A 22,441-nucleotide genomic window follows, 5' to 3' on the forward strand; every position below is an offset into this window, starting at 1 on the left:
CCGAGGAGCTTATTTTCCAAACATGTAAGTTTCCTTAACCCTCCCTAGTTTTCCATCTTCTGTGTCAGTTTTTCTTTACTACTGTTAGAAAATGGGTAGATTTAAGTATCTAATTGATTCCGAGGAGTAAATAGAATCATTTAGGGCTAAGTATAGGATTTCCCCAACAGTGGGTATGAGATACGCTTCCCCGCAAACTTGGTTACACGATAGAAAAACGGGGGAAGTAGTCATCCCTATGATAGCTTTTATCGAGGGAGGGATGACTATCCCAATGGGTAGTCTGATGAGAAGTTACCTCAGGTTCTTCAGATTATCTCCCACACAGTGCGCCTCGAATATGTTCAGGGTGCTTGGGAGTATAGAGGCTCTAAATGCCTCGTACAATTTAGGTCTGACCCATCATGATGTGAACTGGGTATATAACCTCAATCACTTGAAGGATCAGGGATATTACCTTAAGTCTAGGTACCCTGCAGTAAGATTAATCCAGTGCCTCCCTACCTCAAACAAGGGTTTAAAAGACGATTTCCTTATTTTCTCCGGGGAGTGGCATGATGGTTTGCCTTGTCCGACGGAAGAGGGACAACCAGGTGGGGTTCCTAGGATGTACGCCCCTTATAAGTCAGATTAAATTTTTAATTGAAGCTATTTTTATTTCTGACAAAAATTTCCTCTCATGTTTTAATGATTTTGCAGACAAGCGCGCCACTAGACGTAATTTCAGGCTGATCAATAGGGAGAGCTTAGACAGAATCCTACGATTCGAGGTGTATGTGAATCCCTCCGACGGCCAATTAAGAGCAGCACATTTAATACTCAAGTATGACCCCGTTTCAAAAGCCTTTCAGGTTCCCAAGTACGTGATAAAGGCAAAAGATCCTCGGCTCTACCGTATCAGTGTAGCCTTTGAGGGATTCATCGTTCCTGAGGGCACTCCCATTCCTGAAGGTGTACCCTTTACTGAACCATCGCCTAAGGCCATTCCATCTACAGGAGCTTCATCGTCACGCTCCGTTCCCCAAAAAGTGAGAGAGGAAGAAGAAGAAAGAGAAAAAGAGGCAGAAGAAGGGGAAGAAGAAGAAGAAGAAGAAGAAGAAGAAGAAGCTTCGGGAGGACTTGTAGAGTTGTCTGATTCTGCTGACGAATTCGAAGTTTTCAACCAACCCCAATCTCCCGAGGTGACCTCTGAGAAAATGGGTATCCAAAGGAGAAGCCAGAGGAGCTTGAAAGACGTAATCGAGGGCCAGCCTGACAGGGTGGTGAAAAAGCAAGTTCAGCCCAACCCCCCACCTCTCCCTCCTCTACATCCTCAGTCACCCCAACCGACTGTGACCGAGCCCAGCGATCCAAAGAGGAGGAGAAAACCAAAGGGTAAAGAAGTGATAGACGCAGGGAGGACTCACTCTACCCGTGAAGATGAGGACCAAAGAGCTGCTAAGCAGCAGAAAACAAGCCATGGGTCACAGCGAGGGGTGGATAAGACAACCACTCAGTTCTCGGAACCTGGGCCCTGGCTCCTAGCCCCTATGCTCGATGAGAAGCCTCTGAGGGAGGATGCTTCAATCAGGGACTTCAGTGATGGACTTGGGTGCTGAGTTGCCTCAGCATTAGAGGAGACACTTCTTCTTCCCAAGGACATGGCTGAGCTGAGAGCAATCAAGAGAAACGAGGTCTTTCAAAATACCAAAAGATATTTGGGCATGGTATGACGCTTTTACCGTTATATTTTTATTGTATTTTATCATACACATTTTTCTGTTATGTATTTTTAATTCCTTTTACTCTAGGCCGTTCAAGCCACCTTCAGGCTGGAGGAGATAGCTGAATCCTGCCACCAGCAAATAGACGAGGAGAGGAAGAAAAGGATAGCAGCTATGCACACACTTAATGCTTCTGAGCAAAACATCATGCAGCTGAAGAAGAGGTAAACAGCCGAAGAAAGTGCTCGGAAGAGTGCTGACTCAGCCCTGGAGGGGTTCCAAAGACAGGCCGAGGACCAAAGGCAGCTTCTGCGTGACGCCAATGCCCAACTAGCAACCTCTAAGGAACAGGTGCTAGCTCTGCAGAAACAACTGGAGGAAGTCCAGAAGCTCAGAGATCAGGCTGAGAAAGCCAAAGCTGAGGCTGAAAAAGAAAGAGACGTCGCTGAGCAGCATGGTTACGATGTGGGCGTCGCTGAGACAGAGGACACTCTCTGAGCTGAGGTGCCCGTTGTGTGTCGGGAGTACTGTTCCTTGACCTGGCAAGAGGCTCTCAACCGAGCTGGGGTTGAATCCTCATCTGAGTTGAGGAAACCTGAAAATGTTTATCTCCCCCCAGCTATTCGGGCCTCCACTCCCTCTACTCCACAAGGGGAGGCATCCTCTACAGCTGCTGAGCCACCTAAGGAAGTTCAAACTCAGGCTCCTCCCTCGCTCAATTAGTAAGAGCAGCCACAAATGCCTGAAAAAGCAAAGGATCTGTCCTCGGCTAAAGAAGTAAAAGGGCCCAAAAACGGAGCGGCCTCTCAAACTTTTGAACAGGCCTTAGCCTCAACCACCCTGCCTGTTGGAGAAGCATCTAAGGCGCAGGAAAAGGACGTTCCTCCTGAGGCAGCTGGCAAGGCCCCTCCACCCAAGCTCCAAATAAAGTTAACCAAATAATTACTTGTAGTCAAATTCCTTTTAGTGTCCTTTTCATCTCATTTTTCCTTTCTTTTTTTTTTTAAAAACCTTTTAAGGATGTTCCTGGTTGCAATGTGTACTTCTTTTTGAAAACTTGTAAGAGATATTGGGGTTTCGTTTATCACTTATATAATTTCCTGTATGACTGCTCTTCATTACTTACGTTTATTTATCTACTTTTCTTATGATCTCGGACTGTAAAAGGATGAAAGTTGACATTATAGGGAAGAATCATAACTTTATACACAATCATTGAGAACTCAAAACAGGCTATAATAGTGACCTCCACGGCCTTATAAAGGCTCCCTGTAGTATTCATTAAAAAAGTATACGTATCTAGGATAGCACTTTTACATTTCATCCAGAGAGGTATTGACCCCTTTGAAACGCTTTAAGTGATGCTCATAGCATCTACTTCGATATGTATCTCTAGTCACACGAACCCCTTTTAGAAGACATAGATTCCAACTGAGTTTGATGTCTAAATAGTTTGTTATACCTTAACCCAAAAGTAATACTGAAGACCTAATATAGCTTAGTTTCGGTTTAACACTTCTATTTATAGTGTACTAATTTTTACTAAGTTGTGGTCCGAGGACCTGACATGACTTAGCTTCTGTTTAATACTTCCATTCATAATGTACTAATTTCCACTAAGTTGTGGTCTGAGGACCTGACATGACTTAGCTTCTGTTTAATACTTCCATTCATAGTGTACTAATTTCCACTAAGTTGTGATCCGAGGACCTGACATGACTTAGCTTCTGTTTAATACTTCCGTTCATTTCAGAAGCACATATTGCAAGAGCAAGATAAATTATAAAGGAAAGTAAAGCACAACTTGTTAATAATAATACCTTTTCAGGTTACTTACATTCTAGGGATGGAGTATAGTTTTTTCATCTAAATCTTCTAAATAGTAAGCCCCTATCCCTGCTACAGATATAATACGATATGGCCCTTCCCAATTGGGCCCCAACTTTCCCCAGGCTGGGTTCTTGGTATTTCCCAAGACCTTCCTCAACACCAAGTCTCTTGGAGCTAATGGCCTTAGTCTGACATTTGCATCATAGCCCTGCTTCAGCTTATGCTGGTAGTACGCTAATTGAACCATAACTTTCTCTCGTCGCTTATCTATCAAGTCTAGAATTTTCCTCAACAGCTCATCATTTCCATCTGGGGTGAAATTACTAGTTCTCAGTGTTGGAAAGCCCGTTTCAATAGGGATCACGGCCTCAGCTCCATACGTCATTGAGAATGGGGTCTCCCCTGTTGATCGTCGGGGCGTTGTTCTATACGCCCAGAGAACATGCGGAAGTTCTTCCACCCATCTTCCCTTTGCATCATCCAGCCTTTTTTTAAGTCCACCCACTATGACTTTGTTGACAGCCTCGGCCTGTCCATTTCCCTGTGGATAGGCTGGGGTGGAATACCTATTTTTTATCCCCAAGTCGGAACAATATCTTCTAAAAGCCTTGCTGTCAAATTGCAGACCGTTGTCCAAGATGAGAGTTTGAGGAACCCCAAATCGAGTAATGATATTCCTTAATAGGAATCTTTTGACGTCAATATCCCTGATGTTAGCCAGAGGCTCAGCTTCAACCCACTTCGTGAAATAGTCCTTGCCAACTAGCAGGTACTTCTTATTTCCTACTGCTCTAGGGAAAGGGCCAACGATATCCAAGCCCCACTGAGCGAAAGGCCAAGGACTAGAAAGAGGATTGAGAACTCCTCCAGGCTGATGAATATTTGGCGCGAACCTTTGGCATTGATCACATTTCCTTACATACTCCTGTGCTTCCTTTTGCATGTCTGGCCACCAGTACCCTTGGGTAATCGCCCTGTAAGACAAAGACCTTCCTTCAGTGTGACTACCACAAATTCCTTCATGTAGCTCTTCTAGAAGATCCTCCGACGCTTCAGGGCATACACAGAGCAGATAAGGCCCAGAGTAAGAGCATTTGTACAACTTCTTATCCTCGGATAGCCAAAAACGGGGAGCCTTCCTTCGTATCTTTTCTGCCTCTGACTTGTCCTCGGGCAGTATATCCTTCTCAATGAATAGTATTATAGGATCCATCCAACTACACGCTGAACTGATTTGGTTGACCTGTAGCGTTTCTGTTGTTCCTTGAGTAGGTGTGCCCAAGTCCTCGACCATGATCATCCGAGGTAAGTTTTGAGCCGAGGAGGTGGCAAGAGTAGCTAAAGAGTCTGCATGGGCATTTCCACTCCTAGGGACATGGGTTATTTTAAAGAATTCAAAATTGGCTTGTATACGCCTAACCTGGCTCAAGTATTCCTGCATTCTTGTATCTCGAGCCTCCAGTTCCCCTCTGACCTGGCCCACAACAAGCCCCGAGTCCGAGAAGATTTTCACAGTTTTTCCGTCCAACTTATTGACCATTGTCATCCCTATTAGTAAAGCTTCATATTCCGCCTTGTTATTAGTAGCTGAGAATCCCAGCCTTAGAGACTTCTCAATGATGACTTCCTCAGGAGATATCAATACAAGTCCCACTCCAGACCCCCGCCGATTTGCTGCCCCATCCACATACACCGTCCAGGATGAGATAGGTTGCGCGGAAATGAGGCCAACCGATTTTTCATCCATGCCACCTGGGCTTGTCCCTATTTCTTCGGGACCTTCAGCAAACTCGGCCACTAAATCGGCGAGCACCTGACCCTTCACGGAAGTACGAGGCATATACTTGACATCAAAAGCCCCTAAAATTGTGCCCCACTTGGCAACCCTACCAGTATAGTCTGCACTTCGAAGTACTGCTTTGATCGGATATTGAGTCAGGACAACCACTGTATGCGCCTGAAAATAATGGGAAAGTTTTCTGGTAGTGTGCACCACTGCTAAAATGGCCTTTTCCAATGGCAGATAGCGTATTTCGGCCTCGTGAAGAGACTTACTCACATAGTAGACTGGCCGCTGTACTCTATTGTCCATTCGTATCAGAACAAAACTAATCGCATAAGTGGTGATCGCTAGGTAGGAAAAAAGAACCTCATCTACCTCGGGCCTAGACATGATGGGTGGCCGAGATAGATACTCCTTCAGCTGCTGAAATGCTAAGGCACACTCTTCAGTCCATTCGTATCCTTTCCACTTGTGGAGCAGTAAGAAAAAAGGCCTGCACCTATCTGCCAACCTAGATATGAATCTATTCAATGCGGCGGTCATCCCGGTCAGCCTCTAGACCTCCTTGGGATTCCGAGGTGGTTGCAAGTTAGCTATGGCTCTAATTTGATCAGGGTTAACCTTAATTCCCCTATGGGTCACCATGTAACCCAGGAACTTACCTGAACTTACTCCAAATGAGCATTTGGATGCGTTCAGCCGCAATTTATGCCTTCTTAAAATCTCAAAAGTGTGGTTAAGGTCCGTCACGTGCTAGGCCACTACCTTACTCTTTACGACCATATCATCAATATAAATCTCAATGTTTCTGCCCAACTGCAGCTCAAACATTTTCGCCATCATTCTCTGGTAGGTAGACCCCGCGTTCTTCAGACCAAAGGGCATTACCTTGTAGTGATAATTTCCAGTGGGAGTGAGAAAAGCGGTCTTCTCCTGGTCGCCCAATGCCAGTGGGATTTGATGGTAGCCTTGAAAGGCGTCTAAGAAACTCATCCGAGGATGGCCCACTGTTGCATCCATCAACTGATCTATACGGGGCATAGGAAAAGGGTCCTTTGGGCACGCTCTGTTGAGGTCCGTAAAATCAATACACACACGCCATTTTCCATTTTTCTTTTTCACTACGACTGTATTGGCCAACCACTAAGGGTAAAATACCTCCTTGATAGCCCCAGCTTGCTTTAACTTGGTCACCTCGTCTTTAATAGCCTCGACGTGTACCCTAGACGGACGCCGAGGTGGTTGTTTCTTTGGAATACACAAGGGAATGACGTTCAGATGATGACAAATGAACTCCGGATCCACTCCCGGGGCTTCATAGGCACTCCATGCAAACACATCAACGTTTCTCCTAAGAACCTCAACCAACTGCTCTTTCTCTAACAAAGGCAACTGAGACCCAACCTGAAAGTACTTCTTTGGATCATCACCAACGCTCACCCTTTCCAAATCTTCACACCTCATTTCCTCTGTGGAAGTGCCGAACTGGGCTCCCTGAATCCTTGATTGCTATAAATCATCCTCGGTTACAGCCGAAGTACTTGTCTCTGGCCGATGTTGAATGGCCATTATCATGCACTGCCTAGCCATGGTCTGATTTCCCAAAATTTCTGAAACCTCGCCTCCCGAGGGATACTTCACTTTCTGATGAAGAGTGGAAGAAACAGCCCCCAAAGCATGCAACCAAGGTCTGCCCAAAATAGCCGTATACGAAGAAAAAGCATCCACCACAATAAAATCCACCTCCACCATATCTGAACCAGTCTGCACAGGTAATCTAACCATCCCCAACGGAGCGACCGATTTGCCCTCGAAGCCCACCAGCGGGGAACTATATGTTGTCAGATCTTCAGGTTTCAAATTCAGCCCCCTGAATAAATCAGGGTACATCACCTCGGCGGCACTTCCATCATCAACCATCACTCTTCTCACATCATACCCTCCGATCCTAATTGTAACCACCAAAGCATCATCATGCGGTTGTATGGTTCCTCTCTTATCCTCTCCTGAGAAGCCTAACACCAACGAGGTGCTCGGTCTGGCTCTCTTCGGCCTCGAACTGGAGCCCTCCTCCGAGCACTGAGACACAGACATTATCCTGGAAGGGCAAGACCCAGTTCTCCCCGGGGCAGCAAATATAACGTTTATCGTGCCCAAAGGAGGTCCCCTCGTAGCATCCCCCTGAAACGCCGAGCCTACGTGGCCTCCTCGGCCGCCGGAGTGATGCAGAAGTTGGGTCAACTTCCCCTCTTGCACTAACTGTTCTAAGTGGTCCCACAGATTTTTACAATCTTCGGTGATATGTCCATGGTCCTGATGGTACTGGCAATAAAGGTTCCGATTACGCTTTGCAGGATCCCCCGCCATCCTATTGGGCCACCTAAAGAATGGCTCGTCTTTTATCTTCTCCAGAACTCGCTGCACTGGTTCTCGGAACATGGCACTAACCACTTGGGAGTTGGCAGGTCCTGACTGCCCCCCAAAGTCCCTCCGAGGTCGGTTGTTATTATACCGGTCCGGCCTGAAATCCCTCCTCTCCTGAGTTACTGCCTTAGACTTTCCTCTGCCCTGCATCTGATCCTCCTCTACTCTTCTATACTTGTCTATCCGATCCATAAGCTGACGCATACTAGTAACAGGCTTGCCAGTCAGAGACTTCCTCAGACCGTGCTCGGTTGGAAGACCTTCCTTAAAAGTGTTCATAGCCACATCATCGTGAGCTCCATCTACCTCGTTGAACATTTCCCAATATCTGTCCGAGTAGGCTTTCAGGGTTTCCCCCTCCCGCATAAACATGGATAGTAGCGATCCCAAAGGTTGAATAACCCTCCTACATGTAATAAAGCGGGCACCAAAAGCCTGGGTGAGCTTCTCAAAAGAGTCAATAGTATTAGTTCTCAGGCCATTAAACCATCTCATTGCCACTGGGCCCAGGCTAGACGGGAAAACCTTGCACATTAAGGCCTCATTCCTGGCATGAATAGCCATTCTCTGGCTGTAGTGGCTAACATGTTCTACTGGGTCTGTTCGACCATTATAAATGGTGAACACAGGCTGGTGGAATCGCCGAGGAAGACTAGCGTCCTCAATATGTCGCATGAAGGGCGACTTAGAGACCTGACTCAAAGCTTTGTTTAAGGCGTCATTCCCCTGACCCTGGCGAGTTGGACTCTTATTCCTTCGCCCATGGTGGTACTCCTCCTCACACGAAAAAGATTCGCTGGGTGGAGTTCTTGACCTTCGCCTATAACTGGTGTCATCTGACTCCTCAGAGGAGTGCCCAGAGGTATGAGCCTTACGCCTTCGTCACTCATGTCGCAATTCCCTTTTCAACTTGTTAATCTCACGCTGCATATTTCCTTCGCTCTTTACAGGGGAAACATGGCCTTTCCTCCGAGAGCGGCTTCTATCTGTATGGGTTGTTCGTGTACTTCCCTCATGATCCCCCCTGTGTTCGTGGGCTACCAATGGATTACTGTGCTGAGAACCCCTAGACTCTGCCTGGTGCTGATTAGCATCCACCTGTTGCGAGCCCGTCAATGGTTGCTGCGGTACTCCCTCTTCCATCGCGAGTATCACGCTTGCCTTTCCTTCTCAACAGACCAAGTTCTTCCCACAGACGGCACCAATTGTGGGGACTCAACTTGGATTGGACCCAGAGTATGCATGAATTTTCAGCCCAACAAGCCCAAACAATAAATTTTTAGAGCATGGGTACAAGAACTAGTACTGTTCGACAGGAAAGGTTATATTCGCTGATTAATAAGGGATATGTAAGGCTGATTGTATGAGAAAAAATCTCCTCGACTAGGTTTTAGTGAGCCTCTCTTATGCATGGAATATCTGTTCTTCCTTTCTCCTTCCTTTTTTCCTCCTCCTTTTTATGTCATCCGTTTCCATGTTATATACTACGTTCCTTCCTCCATTTCCATCGTACACGTGTAGTTCTTATTTTGGGAACTCCTTTCTATCTCATCCAGCGCCTACCGGAACCTTTGCTCAGTGGCCATAAAGCTGATTAGTTACTGTTCAGGTATCACTTCCACATTAATGCGGCCAGAGGGTTAGCTGGAAAGCATTTAATGGGGAGGTGATAGCCTTGGAAGATATTTGCTACCTTCCCCAACTCCTCCTTAGGTTTATATTCAATTTCCAGTTCAGATACAACTTTGTGGAATCTCCTGAATAAAATGAAAGTTACGTTCACCTCGGACTTTGGTGTCCTCAGACGTGCGTTATGCCGCTGTATACAATATCCACCCCTTTCTCCTATATTATTCCCTTAATAATAATTTTTTTACACTATCTTCGGATAACTAAGCGTCCTCGGATTGGGCCGTTGGGCCCTGAGCCCACTTCTGAGGATTCCTATATCTTTTTAAATAACAGGCTCCACAAAGCTAAATAGCTATTTTAGTTTCACCAAAACACAAAAACCCATATTACAGCAATGGAGCTAAAGGTAAACTTTTTACCTTCATTGCTACTGTTCACAGCTATGTATGGCTGTGCACTATAGATGAGAGCTAAAATCCGGATTAAAATATTATTTTTTCCTTTTTTTTTTTCCTTTTTCTTTTCTTCTCAAAACTCTCACAATCTCTCAACTCTCTCTCTCTCTCTCTCTCTCTCTCTCACAACTTTCAGACCTCTTACACTGCCACTCCACCAACCCACGCTGCCACAGATCCAGCTCCGACCACGGTAACCCCGCCTCACACCACCACCACTACATCAATCACAAATCTAACCATACCCACACTCATCAAACCTACCACCAACAATATCAATCACCACCTCCACCACCAAGGCAATCCCCACCACCACCACTACCACATTAGTCACAAACCCAACCACACCCACACTCATCAAACCCACCATTACCAGAAAAAAAAAAATGTAAAACCCCGACCAAAACATCACAGAAAACCCATGCCCAAAATCCATCATTAAGAGAGTCACAACCCATGAACCATAACCAGACTAAGCGGACTTGAGAGACCCATAAGCTAGAGGAGAGAGCTGGACTTGAGAGACCAACAACAGATCCACCCATGGAGAGAAGACGGAGGTTTGGCTTGGTCAAGTGGGTTGCGTGGCCTGTGATGATGGTAGGTTGCAATGGCCTGTGATGGTGGTGGGTTGGAGTGGCCTGTGATTGTGGTCCGGCCATGGTGGCTTGGTGATGGTGTTCCACCATGGGTTTTGGGTTTGAAGGGGAGAGAGCAGAACAAAAGAAAGAAGGAAGAGAGAGAGACCGAAATGAAATAATGAGAGAGAGAGAGAAGAAAAATCAACCAATAATTTGTATATATATAATTTGGTTTTAAAAAAAATAATGTTGTTATACTAGACAATAATAGGCTATCATGACAATTGAGAAATTTTTTTTAGTCAAAAGATAAATTTGTATATATATAATTTGGGATTAAAAAAAATATATTATTGTTACACTAGATGATTATTTGCTATCATGATGATTGAGAAATTGTTTTGGTAAAAAAAAAATGTATAAGTATAATTTGGGGTTAAAAAAATCACTTGTTAACACTAGACGATTATTTGCTATCATGTGGTGGCAACAGTGGAAGAGTCGGTAGCGACGGTAGTAGTGACAACAGTAGCGATTGCGGTGGTGGTGGTGGTGGTGGTGGTGGTGGTGGTGGAAGAGGCGGTGGCGGCAGCGATGGAGGCAGCGGTAGTGGCAACGGTAGCAGTTGCGGGCGGTTGTGATTGTTGTTTATTGTAGTGAATATATTATTTTATTGTAGTGGATATATTATTTTATTGTGTTGAAAGCTAAAATAGACCTACTGCTGCAGCATGTTTTGTAAAGTGAGTAGGTAAAATAAATAAAGTTACTTTTGTGGTGCCAAATAGCTAAATTTGTAGTTCCACTATTGTAGATGCTCTATTCGAGGTAAAGAATTTACGTCTATCAAATTCCTGAGTAAATTGGCGGTGAGCACAAAGCCAAGAAACAAAACAGTTAAGAGAAAATGAAAATTTTGTTCCTAATTAACAGAATGAGAAAATGAGTCACAAGTTGAGAGACAATATGGTGGTAGATTGGAGCTATACACACAGTCTTGCCATATTTGCTGTTTGTTTTCTCTCTCCCACTAAAAGTTAGTAGATTTGTGAGTGTAATTAATAAGGAGAGAGATAATAAGAATGTTATTAATTAGGAAAGTATTTAATAATAAAATGCATAATGATGTTTTATTTTTAACCATTAGATATTTTGAAAATCAATGACTATAAAAAGGTGTTACTCTTATAGAGTTACGCTAGGTGTAACTTGAACTCATCTATATATATATATATATATATATATTTAGGCGAAAGATTTATACTCCGTTTATTTTGAAATAAAATATTTTTAGGTGTTTGGTATGACATGTAAAATTTTTCAAGCAAACTACCAAAATTTATGGCTCAGCCACCAGTCATTGGTGCTGGAGGTTTGGTGACTGGACCTCTAGTGACCACCATTAAAGCAATCTTTGGTGACTAGACTATCGACATTGGTTGTCTAAATTGCATTTTCAGCCATCAAACCACCAAAAACTTCCTCCAAAATAGCATCTCCAATTACCAAAACACTAGCACCAATCGCTTCAGCCACCAAACCACCAACACCAATCACCCATACGACATCTCTAGTTATTGGAACAACATCTCCAATTATTGGACCGTCATCACCAATCATTAGAACAATGTCTCTAGTCACCATGGCAGCTTTGGCCATCAAATCGCCAATTGCCCAGCCTATTGGACTGGTGACCTAGCCACAAGATGGGAGGAAGAAAAGTCACTGTGTATTTTTGTAAAATGTTTTACTAAATTTTTAAATGTAAAAACTTTTAATAAAGAATTGTACAGTCAATGAAAAATATTTTTCAAGTTTAACTACATTTTACAAGTAAATAAATACCTAAAAATAGGAAAAAATCAAAATAGACGGAGTGTTAAATCCCAAACGGTATTTTTTTAGAATATATATATATATATATATCAACCCAACTACAAGGCTATTTAACACTTTACATTGTGCATGTGATGCTATTTATATATATATATATATATAATTAACTTTATTGAATAAAACTGAGGATACAGAGGGAGTGGAAGAGGTACTTTCTCCATCAGTAATGGAGACCCCTGGTGGAAATGGAAATCCTTCCACTTACATTGTAAAAAGAAATCCAACATGCTGCATCATTAGCAAGAGAATTACCCGACCTCCCAACATGATCAGTAAATATCTTTTCTTTTTATAATAAAAACAGTAGTAATCATCTTTTTTTTTTTTAATGAAAACATGAGTAATCATCTTCTTCTTTTTTATAATGAAAGCAGGAGTAATCATCCTTTTTTTTCTTTTTCTTTTTGTAAATGAAAATATGAGTAATCATCTTTCTTTTTTCTTTTTTCTTTTTTAATGAAAACATGAGTACTAATCCTCTAAAAAGACAAGGAATTTTACAAAAGCAAAATATAAACAATCTTCACAGAAGCTATTGACCAATAGGGGGGCTTCATAGTTATTTCATTAATAATTGAAAAGCTAGTAGGGGATCCCGTTTCGCAATTCATGGGGTTCCTTTATTAAGCCATGGGTCCTCCTGTCCTGATATGTAAGACAGTTGAAGGGTAGGAGTAGCTCATCGTGTATATGGGGGACAACTGCCAAGTGCCAAGTCTCAACGCAAAAAGTAACACTATTACGTAAATATTCCAACGTTCACATTCATATAATCATTATGCCATAGTAATTTGCTTTGCTACTATTGTTTTCATCAAAAAAAAAAAAATTCTTTTTAATTCTGAAAATTTTTATCTGGATTTTATTTTCATTTTCAAACAGTCCTTCGATTATTGACCTCACTCCTCTCTTTTTTGGTAAGCCTTTACTTACAACCTTCAACATGCAAATTTGTAAACTTTTTGATTTTATTTTTCTATTATTTAGAGCATCCAGTGGATGCAAAGTCTTGCAAAATGTAAAAAAAAAAAAAAATTATTTTACATATTTTGACAAAAAAAAAAAAAAAAAGAAGTGGTAGACAGAACCAAGGTATTGCATGGTCCTCGGACTCAAGCCTATGGTAAAACTACACACACCATTATATCTAATATTTACAAAAAATTGAAGTGGTAGACAGAGCCAAGGTATTGCATGGTCCTCGGACCCAAACCTATGGTAAAACTACGCACACCATTATACCTGGGTACTAGACAGAGCCAAGGTATTGCATGGTCCTCGGACCCAAACCTATGGGGAAACTAGATACTTACAGGGAAAATAGAAGTGGTAGACAGAACCAAGGTATTGCATGGTCCTCGGACTCAAGCCTATGGTAAAACTACACACACCATTATATCTAATATTTACAAAAAATTGAAGTGGTAGACAGAACCAAGGTATTGCATGGTCCTCGGACTCAAGCCTATGGTAAAACTACACACACCATTATATCTAATATTTACAAAAAATTGAAGTGGTAGACAGAGCCAAGGTATTGCATGGTCCTCGGACCCAAACCTATGGTAAAACTACGCACTCCATTATACCTGGGTACTAGACAGAGCCAAGGTATTGCATGGTCCTCGGACCCAAACCTATGGGGAAACTAGATACTTACAGGGAAAATAGAAGTGGTAGACAGAACCAAGGTATTGCATGGTCCTCGGACTCAAGCCTATGGTAAAACTACACACACCATTATATCTAATATTTACAAAAAATAGAAGTGGTAGACAGAGCCAAGGTATTGCATGCTCCTAGGACTCAAGCCTATGGTAAAACTACACACACCATTATATCTAATATTTACAAAAATAGAAGTGGTAGACAGAGCCAAGGTATTGCATGGTCCTCGGACTCAAACCTATGGTAAAACTACACACACCATTATATCTAATATTTACAAAAAATAGAAGTGGTAGACAGAGCCAAGGTATTGCATGGTCCTCGGACTCAAGCCTATGGTAAAACTACACACACCATTATATCTAATATTTACAAAAATAGAAGTGGTAGACAGAACCAAAGTGTTGCATGGTCCTCGGACTCAAACTCATAGAGAAAATAACTATCTAGAGAGAAACCAAAGCGTTACTTAGAATCAAGCTATTCTACGATCTTTAGATTTATATTCGAAGGATAACAGATGGTTTCACGAGGCGAACCAGATTCAAACCATATGCATCAATAAGTGTAAGCGCGAAAATGATGAAACCGGGTGGTTCAAACAGGTATCTATACTCCCCCTTAGGTTCCCCAAATGTAATCGCTAGCTCATAAAAGCAAAAGATCATGCTGTTGAAAGCGGGAAACGTGGTGCGCCAAAATTTAATGTGGGCACCCATTAAGTCTTGAAACACTAAAAATGCGCATCGAGCAGTCAAAAAGCCGCCAGCCTCAGTACAAATCGAAGTGGGGCAATTCGTCCAATGGACCCGCAGGTATCAAAACCCTCCTCCCCGTTCGAGAGAACGTGCAGCAGAGTTTTGAGGGGCTATTGTGGGGCTCATGGGCCTGATAGCCTCGGCCCCTCATGTAGCAAGCCCAAGGCCCAGGCCGAGGAGCACAGGCTATTCAGGGCTGAGGTGGGGGAAAGTCTTTTTTCTAAATCCACGCCGAGGACCACCTTATCCTCGGCTTGACAAAGGCGATTTTGGGGAGGGACTAACCCCAAAGCAAGCTGTCACTCTCACATTTAATGCACCCAACTAACCCCCGGCCGCATTAATGGGGAGGTAACCCCTTGGCAGGATAACGTTGATCAGAGTGAACCACTTGAGTACCGATAAGGCCTCTGATGGGACGGACGGCCAGAAAAAAAGGCAAATAGATGATCAACAGATGGAAGGAGGGGATAGGAAGATAAAAACTATAAAAGAAAAGCTAGTAAAGTAAAGAGGGGGGGGGAAAACAAAAAAAAAGAAAGAAAGAACAATAAGGCCTCATCGGCCACAGGCCGAGGAGCATCCCCCCTATTTGTAAAGAAACTCTTAGCATTTTTTATAAGAAAAGTTCATGCATGGTGATCGACGGCCAGCACCTAACCTGTCAACCCACTCTCTATAAATTTATTGTTTGGGCTTATTGGGCTGAAAACCCATCACTCAGGTCTAATCCAAATTGAGTCCCACAAATATTATTCATAAAGATTTTTTTATTTTCTAAAAACAAATTTATTTTTAATTTGCATTTGGAAAATTAAAAAATAGAGACACTGTATTTTTATTTTTTATTTTTCAAAAAAAATTGTGGTTTTTGTGATTAAAAGTTAGAGATCTTTATTGTAGTTTTCATTAATTAAAAAAAAATATTTTAGTTATAGTTATTTTTATTACTATTGACTTGTATATATTTAGGCATATAAAGTGATGTTTATTAATTAATTATTTAAAATTAATTAAAATTTTCATGTTTCATAATTTTCAAAACTATATTATTATTTAACTGTGTAATCTCTAATTTATTTAATAAAAAATATTTATCTAATATCTTTGAAGAGTATTTATTGTAATTAAGTTGAATTAAAAGATAGTTGATGCAAAGAATAAGTTGATGGAGTATTTATTTATTTTAATATATGTTTTGAGTTATGTAAAGAATAAGTTGATGCAATTATTTGTTTATTTATTATATATGTGGAGATGATACATAGTAAATCATATTATAGATCCATTTCAATATTTCATATGAGAATGTTTGTGGACTTAATTTTTGTGCCATTATGATGTAGCAGAGCATGAATAGAAAAAAAAAATAGAAGATTTATATAAAAACGATTTTCTATGAAAAAATTGTGGCACAATGGTTTTTTGTTTTTTTAGAAGATCGTGGCTCAAAGGTTGTAATTGTAGAAGTACATATATGTATCACTGAAAAGATTTTTTTTAAATTTAAATTGATTAACACATTTAACTTGGGCTCCAGACAAAATTACACATAAGATAAGAAAAAAAAAATCAGAATGAAGAGAGAAGAGAGAGTCAACGAATAAACTGTTTTGGTCCAGCGAAGGCAGGACACTTGCGACTTTGGAGATACAAGCGCGCGTGGTGCTGTTATTACCGTTGTTTCTCAAGGGCCACCACCTCTGGTTTTGGCTCTCTTTTGCCTTTTTTTTTTTTCCTTCATAAATTTTTGATTTCGCACATTTTCATTCTCTCCAGCCAACGTTGTCATCATCACCACCTTTACAAAGGCTGTCCCCTCTTGAGTGGTTCGTGACTTCGTGTATAAGCTCTGGCCTTTGGGTTTTGATTAAGGCTCACATTAAAAAAAAAGTGGGTGCAATGCCCGGTTGCATACATGTGCATTTCATGTATCTTAAGCCTATAATAGCCCTATACCACTAATATTGTTGTTGTTATTCCTTTCTTGTTCTTTCTTCCATCCTCCAATATAAGAGGACCACTCTAAATGTTTTATCATTAATGGAAATCCTAAATATCCATTACAGGGTGTTATGTTGATCCCATGATGATTGTCTAGAATCTGCTCCTCTCAATTATATGGGGTTCATTGGTGTTAGATGGAGGAGACCAATTAGAGAGCTCCTTTCTTCAAACCCAGGTAATGAAATGCTCATGTTCATTCTTTTATGGTTTCACCTCTCTTTCTTAAGTTTGATCTTGTTGTTGATAGAGAAAAGAAAAACCGAAAACCAAAACATGTTTCATTGTACTTAAGTGGGGTGGTTTTTTTTTTTTTTTTTTTTTTCAAAAGTGTGATTGGTTTGCTGGAGATTCATTAATTGTTTGACATAAATGGATAATGGGGTGGGTTCATGGGCAGAGCAACTTGCATTCATGTCAGAAAGATTAAAACCTGGATTATTTTGTGATCAGGCCACTGATTTGGGATGGTTACCCCCAAAAAAGAAAGAATTCCAGAAGAATTCAAATGGATTTTTTTTTCTTTGAGTTGCTTTGAGGAAATATTGGTTATTTTGGATTAAGAGTGTGATTTTTTATCTGGGTTTTTGCTGGGCAGATGAGTAAATTATGAAGTATTGATTGGAGCTAGCTGAGGAGAGGGATTTTCAATCATTGAATCCAATGGAGACACCAGCAGAGCAACCACAAGCAGGGCAGACAAGCCTGCCTCAGAAGAAGATGACAAAACAGTTGACTGGAAAACGTGACGATACGCCTTTGCATACTGCGGCAAGAGAAGGGAATCTTACTGCTGTAACAGAAATCTTTAGTGGCATCGGAGAGGCTGAATTGAAGGAATTGTTGGAAAAGCAAAATCAAGCTGGTGAGACAGCCCTTTATGTTGCAGCAGAATATGGTTATGTTGATTTGGTTAGGGAAATGATCAAGTACTATGATCTTGCTGATGCTGGCATTAAAGCAAGAAATGGCTTTGATGCATTCCACATTGCTGCAAAACAAGGGGACTTGGGTATGTAGTCACTAAAAATAATTCTTTGTCTGTTTGCTCTTTGTGGATTTTTGTTTTTCAGGACGGAATTTGAGTTCTATTTTGCCTTGTTGCAGAGATATTGAAGGTCTTAATGGAGGTCCATCCAGAATTGTCTATGACCGTGGATGGATCAAACACCACGGCTTTGCACACTGCTGCAACACAAGGGCACATTGAGATAGTGAATTTTTTGTTAGAGGCAGGAAGTAGCCTGGCAACCATTGCTAGAAGCAATCAGAAGACTGCCTTGCACTCTGCAGCGCGAAATGGGCATTTGGAGGTTGTGAAAGCACTTCTGGAAAAGGAGCCTGGGATTACCAAACGGACTGATAAGAAGGGGCAGACTGCACTACACATGGCAGTGAAGGGACAGAGTAGTGAGGTGGTGGGGGAGTTGATTAAGGCAGATCCTTTGACGGTAAACATAGTTGATAATAAGGGCAACACCGCGTTGCATATAGCGACCAGGAAAGGTAGAGCTCAGGTAAATTTGCCTCTCCCTGCCTTGTTAGTTGTTATTTATCTATAATGATGAAAACTTCTTGCTGTTTTGATAATAAATTTCAGATTTGAGCTTATGCTGATGGAGTTAAATGCATCATAGCATTAAATATGACCTTTTTTTCTTTTAATTAAATTAATTCACGAATCATGGTACAGACATTTCATCAGGGCGCCTTCTTGTTATTGTTGAGCATGGTTATTGAGACAAGCAACCAAGGGAAAATATAGTTTTTAATTCAACTATTATTTGTTTGATAGATGTTGCTGCTTCATGTGAAACGTGAGAGGTCACTTTTCTGGGTATATGCTGCCTAGAGAAAATTAGAAACTGAATACAAATTTGAGAATAGTCCATGGGAAAGTTATTTATTTGATGAGGGTGATGTACTACCTGTTTAATTACATTAATAGTTATAGATTTTAATGTTTTAAGAAGTTGGTGCTGGAAAGCGCTTCATTTGGATCCATCCCTTTTCATTTTACAAAACCAATTTAATTGAAAGAAGGAAATATTAAAAATAAAAACAACATAGATAAACTTCTGCTTGAATTGCATTAGTTTAACATCCTCATCAATTATCATCTGAGAAATAAGGTAAGGATACCGTTCATATATAGTTTACTTCCACTAATAACTGTTCAGATCAAGTTCTTACAGTTGTCCTCTCATAGGTTTTCTCTAATGGAGTAAGTTTCTTCAATTGGGCATCTATATTTTTTAATTAAAAGATTTCGAAGCATTCAGCTGGCTTTTCTGAAATGTCATAGATTGTAGTATTTATCTGTTTTAGTCTGGGATGAGAAACCTTTGTTTTTTTCACTCACCGCCCTCTAGCTCTTTAGTGTTGTAGTTTGTATAAATGCACATGCTTTTGAACATTTTTTTTCATATGTTAAAGGCAGTTCTGTTTTCATCTTTTATTGATCATAATTGTTCTCCTTTGATGCCAGTGCCACCAGGGAGAATGATATTTTCAGAACATGAATGGCGTTATAACTTTCTTTCTGGATTAATTTTTCAACTCTAGTTTTCCAAATAGCTTGGTCAAACAATAATAATCAAATTTTTTTTTGTGGAGAAGTTACATTTTCAGAATACCCCTGGTTCTGTCACCAAGCACAAGATAGGTATACTAACTTGCCACGTGCAACACTTCAAACAATTTTGCTATCCCACAAATGCACCTTTTTTCAGGACTGTGATTCATCTGCAACTATTTTAGTTTAACCACACTTTCTGTAACTTCTTTTATGATTGAACAAATGTATTTTTAATATTGCAGAAATTACGCCATCATACTTTTCTTAATAGAATCAGCTGAAAGGAAGAAGTTGACATAATTTAAGTAACTATTTGTGCAGATTGTGAAGATGCTTCTCGAACACAATGAGACAGACACAAAAGCCGTTAACAGGACTGGTGAAACTGCCACTGACACTGCAGAGAAAACTGGCCAAGCTGATGTTGCAGCCCTTCTTCAGGATTATGGGGTTCAGAGCGCCAAAAACCTCAGGCCTCAAGCACCAAGCACTGCCCGTGAGTTGAAACAAACGGTTAGTGACATAAAGCATGAAGTCCATGACCAGCTAGATCAGACCCGGCAGACCAGAAAACGTGTTCGAGGCATTGCCCAACGTATCAACAAAATGCACACAGAAGGTCTCAACAATGCAATCAACTCCACAACTGTCGTAGCTGTCCTCATTGCCACAGTCGCATTTGCAGCCATATTCACAGTCCCTGGGCAATATGTTGACGACCCAGAAAACATTCCTCCTGGAGTCTCCCTAGGTGAAGCAAATATTGCACCCCAAGTGCCATTCATAATCTTCATCATCTTTGATTCCATTGCACTATTTATTTCTCTGGCTGTTGTGGTGGTGCAGACCTCAGTGGTAGTCATAGAAAGCAAGGCAAAGAAGCAAATGATGGCAGTTATCAACAAGCTAATGTGGTTGGCTTGTGCGCTTGTTTCAGTGGCATTCTTGGCTCTGTCATTTGTTGTGGTGGGTGAGAGTGAGAGGTGGCTGGCAATTGGAGTAACAATTATAGGAGCAACCATAATGGCCACTACTTTGGGTACTATGTGTTATTGGGTCATTAGGCATCGGATTGAGGCCTCCAATATGAGGAACATTCGGAGAAGATCATCACTTGGCAGTGGATCAAGATCCTTGTCACTGTCAGTGATGTCAGACTCTGAGATCCTCAACAGTGAGTACAAGTTGTATGCAATTTGAGACACTCCGTACGCCAGATAAGTTTTTAGCATTCGGCGTAAGAGATCTCTATGCTTATATATAAGTTGACATCTAAAATGTATATTTCTTGAAGAGTTGATCATACTTTTTTCTCTTCAAAAAAGTTTACTCATTACTATGTCAGTTTAGTGAGATCTCTCTATGCTTCTATAATGTGTTCAATTAAATTGTAGTAGTTGAGTAAACTCTAAAATGTGGACTTTAATTGCCATGAACAAATCTCACAGTTAAATCCAATCTCATACGTAGCTTATAGGCAAGGCAACAATAAATTGTTGCATCTAACTGGTAAATAAATTCAAGCTAGTGCAGCAATATAACGTTAAATGTACTACACGATAGATGTTGCCAAGGATGATCCTAAAATATGACAATTGACAACTTCTTCTTTTTTCTTTTTCTTTTTTTCTTTTTTGGATAAGAAGACAACCGACAACTAAGATTTATGCTTCACTGCTTTTTGACTTTTCTTTTGGAATAGGAAGGAAATGTGAACAGATTCAATGTATATAGTAAAGGTCTAACTACGATAAATGCATTTGTGATTTGCCATAGTTTCGGAATTACACTAAAATCCTGTCATGAATGTAGTGCATTTGACACCCATACCCTTATATGACATCTCTCTTATAACATGAGTGGATCTCATAAATGTGGATGTTATATATTGTGAGAGAAATGTCTCATAAATATGTTCTCTACACCAAGAGGCCTAAGATAAACAATCAAATAAAGGCAAAACACAATTCCCGTTGTAGTTTCTATTTATAGTTTTACTCAATCTTCTTGGATTATTGCTTTTTATTTATTCAAAGGTAACTTCTCTCAAGAAGACACATTATCCAATATCCAAATTATATGGATATTAAAACTACATAAAAAATATTATTCAATCCAACCCCGAAGCTTGATTTATTCTTATTTTAGCTTATGGCAAGCTTAAATTCAGTTTTACTTCCTTATTTTCTTCCATTATTACCTACTTTTAAGCGAACCCAAGAAGAAAAGCATACAAAAACACCCACCGGTGATTTGAAGCGGAAAAAAAAAGATATTGACACCGTTGGTTAAAAAAGATAAAAGGGATTTTTTTTAAAAATAAGGTACAATTCATTAGGTTGCATCTTAAATTTTCCAATTAGATTTGATTATCTAACCTTGAAAGCTGTAACTATGCACAAGAAAGTGTATTGCCAATTAGTCATTTAGATAAAATGAGAAATGTTATACCTACATTATTTTCACAACAAATCTTAAGTAATAAATTGTTACGAGATGTTTCTTCTAAAAAAAATTGTTACTAGCTGTTAATGGTATGCGAAAAAGTAATTTCAGTGATGAATTCAAATTAGAACCAATAACAACTTTATACTTAGGATTTGTTGTGAAAATATTATAGACTTTTGTACATAAACCATATGATTGAATATTTTAGAGTTTGCTGATGCCCATTTTTTATATATATAAAAAATGCCCAACAACAAAAAAAGCCTGATAACAAGTGAAAAAGGAATATGATAAGAGATTAGTAAGTAACGTTAGAAACAAAGGGCTCAAAAGGCCCGAAGAAAAGAAGTAAAAGAAATAAGGCCCAATGAGCTAGCCCAGCAGAAAGTAGCAGCAAACAGACTCACGGTCCCAAGAAGAGGCAAAAGTGGGCAAGCCCAATAAGCCCATAACACCTCCCATAAGAGATAAACACGAGCAAAAAGAATGCAAGGCGTAGAATAAGACAAGGCCATACATCAGCGGCAAGAATGTCGTGAGAAAGAAAGAAGACAAAATAGGAAGTAATGGGACAATCACATTTTAGCCGGAGCACTACCAACCTGTACCCAGCCAATGCAAGGGAGGTGAATCTATGGTTAAGGGATTTGCAAAGGGTGTGGTTTGGTGGTTGGGTGGGGG

General features: G+C 40.7%; 2 protein-coding genes across 4 annotated transcripts; one reads left to right on the forward strand and one right to left on the reverse strand.

Moving 5' to 3' along the window:
• Nucleotides 1-6,825: 6,825 nt before the first annotated feature.
• On the reverse strand, nt 6,826-7,944 carry LOC136071076 (uncharacterized). The gene has a single exon (XM_065781933.1). The coding sequence runs from the start codon at nt 7,942-7,944 to the stop codon at nt 6,826-6,828; it is 1,119 nt and encodes a 372-aa protein (XP_065638005.1).
• Nucleotides 7,945-16,406: 8,462 nt separating this feature from the next.
• Nucleotides 16,407-20,718, forward strand: LOC112034191 (ankyrin repeat-containing protein At5g02620). 3 transcript variants are annotated; one of them, XM_024066990.2, is made up of 5 exons: nt 16,407-16,623; nt 16,800-16,912; nt 17,333-17,746; nt 17,842-18,251; nt 19,634-20,718. In XM_024066990.2, exons 3-5 carry the CDS (start codon nt 17,398-17,400, stop codon nt 20,510-20,512), a joined length of 1,638 nt encoding a protein of 545 aa, XP_023922758.1. In that variant the 5' UTR covers nt 16,407-16,623; nt 16,800-16,912; nt 17,333-17,397; the 3' UTR covers nt 20,513-20,718. The 3 variants fall into 3 exon arrangements, with proteins under 3 accessions (XP_023922758.1, XP_065637962.1, XP_065637959.1); XM_065781890.1 differs by having other exon boundaries at nt 16,407-16,559; XM_065781887.1 differs by having other exon boundaries at nt 16,407-16,912.
• Nucleotides 20,719-22,441: the final 1,723 nt, after the last annotated feature.

The sequence above is a fragment of the Quercus suber genome, unplaced genomic scaffold, assembly GCF_002906115.3.
Source record: "Quercus suber isolate HL8 unplaced genomic scaffold, Cork oak 2.0 scaffold_15, whole genome shotgun sequence".
Lineage (NCBI taxonomy): Eukaryota > Viridiplantae > Streptophyta > Magnoliopsida > Fagales > Fagaceae > Quercus > Quercus suber.